Raw genomic sequence first — 10,000 nt, forward strand, 5'->3', positions numbered from 1 at the left:
TGTGTGTGTGTGTGTGTGTGTGTGTGTGTGTGTGTGTGTGGTGGGTTAGTGGGAGGTAGTGGATTATGGTGAGTGTGCTGAATCAGAGTATTGTTCTCCGTTGGGGAGCGCTGCGCCGGTATGTCTGAGATCAAGCCACGTGCCATGGCCACACACACACACACACACACACACACACACACACACACACACACACACACACACACACACACACACACACACACACACACACACACACACACACACAAAGCTTCACGTGCCACAGCTCCACAAAGCAGACACACACACACACACACACACACAGCATTTGCGTCATTCCATCCGAACCTCATGACCTCATCATCGGTGGCATTTTGTTGTTTTTGTGTCACAGCATTTTCTGACCACACACTGTAATTTATTCCATCACCTCAGCACGGCCTGACAACGCAACCACTAGCGTACCACCATGCCTTCTTATTGAAATGTTTATCATAAGAGTCAAATTCAATGCCATTTTCAATTCAATTTCAGTTTCAGGGACCATGTACCATACAATTAAAACATTAATGTTATGAGACTCATTCTTTGAGACTCACTCTGTACAATGCATGGAATGGCAAAAGAGTAGCTTTGTTATTAAGTCCTTAGTAGCTGTTAGTTAGCCCCTACACCACCACGGTTTTGTCGGAGCATTAATAAATTGTTCAAAGGCTTTAAAGGGACACTGTGTAAGATTTTTAGTTGTTTATTTCCAGAATTAATGCTACCCATTCACTAATGTTACCTTTTTCATGAATACTTACCACCACCATCAAATTCTAAGTATTCATTATGACTGGGAAAATTGCACTTTTCATACATGAAAAAGGATATTTTCTCCATGGTCCGCCATTTTGAATTTCCAGAAATAGACATTTTTATCTGCAAAAATGACTGTACTTGGGCCATACTAGAAAATATGAGTTTATTACTAAGTAAACTTTCATGAAAAGATCAAATTTGGCAATAGGCAACCTAGTTTCAACGAGCAGCATAGTTGCAGTACCTTTTTTGACCATTTCCTGCACAGTGCACCTTTAAGACATTAATGTTTATCTAAAGAGACTCCTTAGAGCTTGAAATAGGTACAGTCCAGCTGCAAGCAGAAGACCAGTTACCAGACTTCACTATTAATAAATACAAATTTTGAATAAGTTCTTATATCTGACCTGCTCTGGCGAACCTCCCTGTCTTGCTTACTATAATCCTCTCCCGTTGTCCAGATTTTGAGCGACAGGAGAGCTGGCTGAATCTTGTTTTTCTGTCTACAAAAGAGTATCCTTTGTAAATCTTGTTTTTGTCTCCATGAAAGAGTAAGCTTTGTTGTTTTCCCTGTGTCCTGGCAGAGGGCCCAGCCCGCTAAGCCATCTGATTAGCATGGGAGTCTCGTGATGCAAGCCAGGGTGGCTAGTAGCGGCGGCTAAAGGGCTAGCTAGCAGCTATGCTAATGAGACACATGCCATCAGTTACACAGCAGGGTAGCTGACAGTACAGTAGGAGAACAGGACAACACTGATGGAAGTGTGGATGGGGTGGACAGGTGTGTGCGTGTGTGTGTGTATGTGTGTGTTTGTGTTTGTGTTTGTGTCTGTGTGTGCTTGAGATGGAAGAGGGTGGGTGATGATGCATATTTCTGCTCATCGTCAGTGTGTGTGCGTGGGTGCGCTGTGTTGCGTCTGCGTGCCTGCGTGCGTGTAAAGGCCTGCAGCAGTAGCAGCTGCCTGTAGAGAGTGGGGTGGTGCAGGCCAACCCTCTTAAACGCTAATTAATTATGCCCCTCAATGACCACGGCCTACTGTTTCATAGGATGCTACATATTGCACTCCCAACACACACACACACACACACACACACACACACACACACACACACACACACACACACACACACACACACACACACACACACACACACACACACACACACACACACACACCACTACTGTATATGCAGATGTGCAATCAGAAATCTGCAATGTCCTCTCATGAATGCAACACTGTATCAGTTCAAGTGCTATGTTTTAGTCCATGATGATGATGATGATGATGATGATGATGATGAATCATTGGTGCTGTGAGTCCATGGTGCTATTTTTATCCTACTACATGGTTGAGGTCAGTTCATTTATCAAGGGCATGTTGCATAACAGCCATTAATACACACAATAAAATGAAGCATCTGCCACTGGAAGTGCACATCAAAATCTACTGCTAGCGGCAAATACTGTAAAATTGATCCAATCTAACCAATAAAACATCTATCTTTTTATGGTGCTTTTTTTGTTTTGTTTCAAACTACGTTGCAAAAATTGCATGTTTAGCAGAAGTCATTCCATCTGAGAAACATTGTATGTGTTCATTATGCGTCATTGTTATTGTGCCCAGCTGACTGTACTGTGCTGTTATGGCTGTGCTCATGCCTGATCTGTTTTCCACTGCTGGCTGCTTGCATGGCTCTGCTGTGGGGAATGCTGCTAACAAACTCATCCTCTCTCCTCTCCTCTTCTTTCCTCTTCTCTCCTCTCCTCTCCTCTCCTCTCATCTCCTCTCCTGTCCTCTCTTGTCCTCTCCTCTCCTCTCCTCTCCTCTCCTCTCCTCTCCTCTCCTCTCCTCTCCTCTCCTCTCCTCTCTTCTCTTCTCTTCTCTTCTCTTCTCTTCTCTTCTCTTCTCTTCTCTTCTCTTCTCTTCTCTTCTCTTCTCTTCTCTTCTCTTCTCTTCTCTTCTCTTCTCTTTCCATCTCTGTGTCGTGTGCTTTATTTTTGGATTCTGTTTTGCCTGGCTGGCTGTAGGAAGAGGTAAAGGTAATGTCACATGAACACACACACACACACACACACACACACACACACACACACACACACACACACACACACACACACACACACCCTCCTGGCAAGGAGTATTGCTAGCTGCTGAGCCCGATCTTGTCTTGTCTTAATCCCCTGTGTGTGGTGTGCATGTTCCTTTTGCTCTCCTTACCCTCGTGTTGCGTGCTGCATTCAGCTCCTAATTTTAGCCTCAGCAGAGCTCCTATCTGTGAAATGGCACACGACATCCAGAAATGTACAGAAATATAGTGTTGGTAGTACCGGTATGTGTGTAAAGGTCTGTAGTGTAGTGACAGTAGAGTGCAGGGTTGCTCCAAAATTACACTCCATCCACTGTGTGAAAAATGTTAAAGCAACTTACAGCAACACTTGGTAGTTAGTGGTAGAGTATGCATTGCAACTATGCTGCCCTTTCCCAAAATTTGTCAGGTAATGGATATTTACTTAGTAATGAACTAACATGTACTGGGCTGACCAAAGTACAGTACATTTACCACTACAGATTCAAAATGGCAGACATGGAGAAGATCCACCTTTTTCATGTATGAAGTGTCATTTTCCCAGTCATAACGAATACTTTGCAGTTGATGGTAGTGGAAATTACCCACAAAAAGACATTTGAGAATGGGCAGCATATATTCTGGAAATATATTCTACAAATATTACATACTCTACCTTTAACCCTGACAAAACAATGACACAATTTTGGAAATGTTAATCTTAGATTGGGAAAAAAACTGCATTTGGTGTTGCTTCAAACACTACTGTTTGTCATCCCTGCAGCAGCACAGGCAACTGTGATGGAGAAGTACTGTGTCGTTTGGAGCGCAACCTTTCTGCTGTCCTGTTCTGTAGACCACATCTACTCATGTCTCTTGTACAGTAGACCTGATTTACTCATATGCTTGTTATATATGTAGACCAGGGGTGTGTTTCTCGACAACATCGTTACTAACTGAGCTAGCAACTTACTTGGTTGCAATGCAATTTCCCATTGAAAATGTAGTAAGTTGCTAACTCGTTAGCAACAATGATTTCGAGAAACAGGGTCCTGATGTACTTGTGTGTCTTGTTCTGTAGACCTGTAGGGCTGCAGGGGTGCCTACTCTCTGAAGTGTGTTGCGCTTCCTTCACTGCCTCATATGAATGATTTGGAGTCTGAGAACAGAAGAGGAGAGCAGAGGGGAGAGGAGAGGTGATGTGAGGAGATGCAGAGGTGAGGAGAGGAGAGAAGAGGAAAAGAGCGCTATGCTTGAATTTGGCAGGCTGGGGGGGAGGGGGGGGGGGATCCCCCAAAAATCCAATTTTAGAGGAGATGTGAGAGAGTTGAAACAGAGCTCTTCAAACGCAGAGAGCAGGCATCCCGGTGGACTGGATAGAATTCGGTGTGTGTGTCTACACATTTGATTGTGTAGAGAGTGAGTGTGTGAATCATCTGTGTGAGATTCTAAATGTGTAGCGTTGTGTAGTATGTGTTTATCCAAGGCAAGTGTGTGTGTGAATAAGTATGTGTGAGACACTCACTGTGTGTGTGTGTCTGTCTGTCTGTGTGTCCGTGTGTCTGTTTCTGTTTGAGTGTGTGCGTGTGCGCCTGCGTGTCCGTGTGCGTGTGTGTGTGTGTCTGTTTCTGTTTCTGTGTCTGTGTCTGTTTCTGTGTGTGTGTGTTCCTATGTGTGTGTATAGGGGTGCCGGTGCACAGCAGGGTCTCCACTAAGATCCAGCAGCTGCTGAACACCCTGAAGAGGCCCAAGAGGCCGCCACTCAGCGAGTTCTTCCTGGACGACACCGAGGAGATAGTGGAGGGTGAGGACACATACACACACACACACACACGTGTTTGTCTATTGTGTTCTTGTTTATTGTAATGTCTTTGTAATTGTATCAGATGCACTGAAAATGGCACAGAACAAATTTCCGAAAGGACAAATAAATAATCTATCTATCTATCTATCTACACGCACACACACACACACACACACACACACACATGTATTGTAGCATATATTATTATTATCAGCAAGTTCTTCCTGGACGACACTGAGGACCTCTTGGAGGGTGATTACACCCAAAACAGTTTTTACAGCTGAATTTTCAATTGTCAAGATAAAAAGGAGGTAAGTAAGCTTAGCCCGTATTAAAGACACGTGACCATCATCATTTGAAAGACTATGTTGTGCATGTTTCTTATGAATCAATGACACGTTCAAAATTATACATTCACACAAAATCCTACAACACAAAATCTTTTCAGGGGACCTGTTCAAGGTGGTAGGCATTTGTTGTCAAGTTGGGTGCCTTATCAATAAAGAACTGTGGGAAACCCTACTGAAACACTACAGTGATTATGTGTGAATGTGCACGGTCGTCAGAGTTGTCCCACAAACACAAGCCCCTTTTCCATCAACAAGATGATTCGCTTTAATGTGATGAGCATCAAGTAGTATTGTAGGACTATACACTTCTCATCATGTACACGGTTGTTCCGTAAAACATATTGGTTATATTTTTATTACTTTTTTTGAAAGTCAATTTAATGTGTTTTTCCCTCCTTTCTTTCTCTCTCGCGCTGACAAACCCACTCTCTCTCATATCATTCTCTCTCTCTCTCTCTCTCTCTCTCTCTCTCTCTCTCTCTCTCTCTCTCTCTCTCTCTCTCTCTCTCATACCCATGCACTCTATTATCCCCCCTCCCTCTCTCTCCATAGTGCCTCGTCCGGACCCCAGTACCCCGAAGCCTGAGGGCCGCCAGATCATCCCAGTGAAGGGCGAGCCCCTGGGGGTGGTGAGCAACTGGCCTCCAGCCCTGCAGGCGGCCCTAGCGCGCTGGGGGGCCACCCAGGCCAAGAGCCCTGCACTCACCACCCTCGACCACACTGGAAAACCCATCTACACGCTCACCTACGGTAAGCCTCTGGAGTTTTTTTACACGTTGCATTCATCACATTTAACCATATTTACAATGTCCAAATTTGGCTGTAGCTGCAAAGAATAATAGATCATTGTTATCAGATCTCCTGGTGCAGATTTTACAAGTCCAAGAAAAAGATTCTCACTAATGACAATTAACTGGATTAATAGGATTGAGATGTTATCGTACGACCAGTCCAGAAGCCTTCAGCACTTTCAATAACTGCATTAATAATGACTCTCTGTTTTCCAACCCTTTCAGGTAAGCTGTGGAGTCGCAGTCTGAAACTGGCTTACACTCTCCTGAACAAGCTCGGAACCAAGACCGACCCCGTGCTGAAGCCAGGAGACCGGGTAAGATGGCACTCGGCACCTCTAGTAAAGCACACCACTGCACAAGAACATCCTAATCCTCAAGGAGATTGGTGAAGAAGACACACCTCACTACAACGAAGCTCACTTTGCACCACAACACCACTAAACCTCACAGCATTGTACCACAGGATTCCATTTCTCCAGTCAAAAAATAATCTGTGCATGTAGTACTTCAATATCAACAAATTCCTTCAAAAACGTTTTCTGTTGATCTCTATAGCATCAATATACTGTAGTGTATAATATGGCCTGTGAATGCACATTGGGCAATACATGCTCCAATTATTTTTTGTCAAGTATGCACCACTTAACTACTGAGGTACAGCCCACCAACGAGACTTCATTGATCCCTGCCGTACATGTCATATCTCTCCTCATCCCTGTTGCTTGTATTGTGTTTGTCCTGCAGGTGGCACTGGTGTACCCCAATAATGACCCGGGCATGTTCTGGGTGGCCTTCTACGGCTGCCTACTGGCAGAGGTCATCCCCGTGCCCATAGAGGTGCCACTCACACGCAAGGTACGGATGGCATAATCAACGCAGAGAGGGAGAGAGAGCGAGTGAACGTGTGTCAAATTGCCCTCTTCTGAGAAACTTGCGGTAGACATTGTGCCTTGTGCAATGCCTCTGACTTTGACACAACAAAAATAAAGCTTTACTCTACTAAAAGAACAGGTGGACAAACCGGCTTAACACAAAGTGCTGCTCTGTATGCTCTCTGCCTGGTCTCATAACTCAGGTGTGACTGATGGGCTCAAACGTAGCAAGGCTTTTACTTTCTGAACCTGTTATGTTTGCCTCTGGTGACAAGTGCCTTGTCTGTCAGTGCTGTTTTACAATTCACAAAACAATGTGTTGTGACACCGTCTATTTCCACTATCTGTGCTCATAACTCAGGTGTGACTAATGAGCTCATGTACCTGGCCAGATCAGCTGGTTTTGTGAGCTACTTCAAATAAATATGTGGCAGGACTTACTTATGAACCTGCTATGTTTGCTTTTGGGGACAGGTTCCATGACTGATGTTCGCCTCTGGAGGCAAGTGTCATGACAAACAAAATGTAGCACATCGATAAATCACTGTCGACCATTGTCTGGCACTGACAGAATAATGTCTCATGTCATTCATATTTTTGCACAAGTAGAAGTTGGATGATGTGTTTGTACTAGTAGCAGAGTGATTTTTCAAGAAGTTGGTCATTGCTTTGTTTTTAGGACGCAGGAAGTCAGCAGATTGGCTTCCTTTTGGGCAGCTGTGGGGTGGGGCTGGCCCTCACCAGCGAGGTGTGTCTCAAGGGGCTGCCCAAGACCCCCAACGGAGAGATACTGCAGTTCAAAGGTCAGCCGCTCCTCAAAAGCAGAATGTCTGAATCAATTGCATTGGACAATTATAATTCATGTACATACATACAACATAAAGGCATACTATTGCTGTCCATACTACTTGCTATTGAAAGTCGGTGATGTGTTCCTGTAGGGTGGCCTAGGCTGGAGTGGGTGGTGGCATTCTACAGTCACCTTTGTGTCTATTGAAACTTATGTATATGCGTATGTGTGACGTGACGTGTGCGTTTCTTTAGGCTGGCCAAGGCTAAAGTGGGTGGTGACGGATACCAAGTACCTGACCAAGCCCTCCAAAGACTGGCAGCCCCACATACCCACCGCCAACACTGACACTGCTTACATAGAGGTCAGTAATGTGTGTGTGTGTTCGTATTATATTTTGTTTGCTAGTTCTTGTCTTTGCATGTGTAATTGGTGATATAATAATGTGTTTGATGCACTAATTATGTGTGTTCGTCTTTGTGTACACGTGTGTGTGTGTGTGTGTGTGTGTGTGTGTGTGTGTGTGTGTGTGTGTGTGTGTGTGCGCGCGCGCGCTGTGTGCGCGCGGTTGTGTGTGCGCGGTTGTGTGTGCGCTTGTGTGTTTTAAATGTTCCTGTGTTGTCTTCCCTCCTCTGCTACAGTACAAGGCCAGTAAGGAAGGCACAGTGATGGGAGTAGCCGTCTCCAAGATCTCCATGCTGACACACTGCCAAGCCCTCACACAGGCCTGCAACTACTGTGAAGGTAATAATAGTGATAGTAATGAAAACTAGAGGCACTCAGAGAGTGCAAATCTTTGCCAAAGCTATGGGGTTACACTCAATTTTTTATTTTTATTATTTGCCTTGTTTTTGTGGAGCTAGAAACAGGAATGTCAAAATTCGCTCTATCCCGCAGAGGTGAAGAATTTTTTTTTTTAATTCCTGGATCCGGATCACTTGTTCCTTTTGTCATTTCCAACAACTCCACAAAATGTCATCAAAATCCGCTCATAATTTTTTAGTTATCTTGCTGACAGACAACCAAACAAACAGACAAACAAACCAATGCAACCGAAAACATATCCTCCTTGGTGGAGGTAGTAGTAATAATAATGATGATGATGATGATAATAATACACACTGCCAGGCCCTCACTCAGCCATGCAACTACTATGAAGGTGAGGAGACATCATCAATGTCTTATAACAAGACTAATTCCATGTTTTCCATACTATACTGAATTAACTAATAGTATGCAGCCACTTATTAGGTTCCCTCCATAGATGCTTCATTAGTGTAGGCTTTTTGGGTGTGGGCTTAACTAGACTAAATATTCTGAGCATTCATGTTCCCTATAAAAAAGAGCCGATACTAAACAATTTGGAGTCATTGACTAGGCCACCAGCCGGATGTGGAACACTGCGCTGTAACGAGTTTGAGGTTCGTTAATTAATTCATACCAAACATGCAGATAGGACCAGCACAGCAGAGCAGAGAAGAGCATACATGTTTTTTTTTGTTTATAAACACAGTGTTGTGAGGGGCAAGACACTGGCAGCCAACCACGTGAGCTAATTTTTTTGACAGACAGCGGTTTCCAACAATCAGAGGTTGAGTTGTGCGCAGCCAGGATCGTGCAGGATAGAGGGTGTGGTGTGTTGTGGTGTGGTGTGGTGTGGTGTGTGTGGATGGTTGTGTGACTGTGTGTAAACTTTGGAGCTAAAGATAACCCTATACCTTGACGCCTTCTCCCACGCAACACACACACACACACACACACACACACACACACACACACACACACACACACACACACACACACACACACACACACACACACACACACACACACACACACACACACACACACACACACACACACACACACACACAGGAAGCAAGGGCTGAATAATGCAGGGCACTTTAGTGTTGTGTAGTCTCGTGTGGCCGTGCCCACAGCCTTGTGTTGCTGCCCACTGCCATATTAATGTTTTATAGCCATCCGCTCATGACATTGGCATACACTACATGATAACAGGCACACATACACACTCACCCATACGTGTGCACACACACACACGCACATGCACATGCACATGCATAATAAGCCATCTCAGTGAGCAATAGGCGTGAGTTCAATCGGCCGTGGCTGGCAGGGAGGTCGGTACACAGTAGAATACAGTATGTGATGAACAACTAGGAACATAAACATATGTGATAGAATGTCAATGACCAGAGGAAACTGTGAACTCGACACGTTACTGTCACGGCTCGCACGTCTCCCAACGTCTCCCCACGTCTCACATATCCACTATAAAAAGGGAAGGCTGGAGAACACGGCACTCTTCAGTCATGTAGTTTTATTGTCCTGGTGAATAATGCCTATACTACAGTAGTGTGTTCCAGTGTCTTTCTCTGTACTGTGAAACACCCGACACTGCAAATAATACAGATATTAGATCATAGAATAATAATAAAGATTTAGGGGCAGCCGTGGCCTAATGGTTAAGGGAGGTGGTCTTAAGATCAGAGGGTTGCAGTTTCAAATCCAACCCTTATCTC

General features: G+C 44.5%; 1 protein-coding gene across 2 annotated transcripts in view; it reads left to right on the forward strand.

Annotated features, from left to right (window-relative positions):
* The window catches only part of dip2ba (disco-interacting protein 2 homolog Ba), a 95,528-nt gene that overhangs the window by 58,172 nt on the left and 27,356 nt on the right, over nucleotides 1–10,000 (forward strand). For both annotated transcript variants that reach the window (XM_063209366.1, XM_063209367.1), the window contains exons 7-13: nucleotides 4,532–4,651; nucleotides 5,554–5,751; nucleotides 6,018–6,109; nucleotides 6,540–6,650; nucleotides 7,347–7,470; nucleotides 7,712–7,821; nucleotides 8,099–8,201. In XM_063209366.1, the coding sequence (XP_063065436.1) occupies nucleotides 4,532–4,651; nucleotides 5,554–5,751; nucleotides 6,018–6,109; nucleotides 6,540–6,650; nucleotides 7,347–7,470; nucleotides 7,712–7,821; nucleotides 8,099–8,201 (858 nt within the window). The remainder of the gene's footprint in view (nucleotides 1–4,531; nucleotides 4,652–5,553; nucleotides 5,752–6,017; nucleotides 6,110–6,539; nucleotides 6,651–7,346; nucleotides 7,471–7,711; nucleotides 7,822–8,098; nucleotides 8,202–10,000) is intronic.

This window comes from Engraulis encrasicolus, chromosome 10, assembly GCF_034702125.1.
Source record: "Engraulis encrasicolus isolate BLACKSEA-1 chromosome 10, IST_EnEncr_1.0, whole genome shotgun sequence".
NCBI lineage: Eukaryota > Metazoa > Chordata > Actinopteri > Clupeiformes > Engraulidae > Engraulis > Engraulis encrasicolus.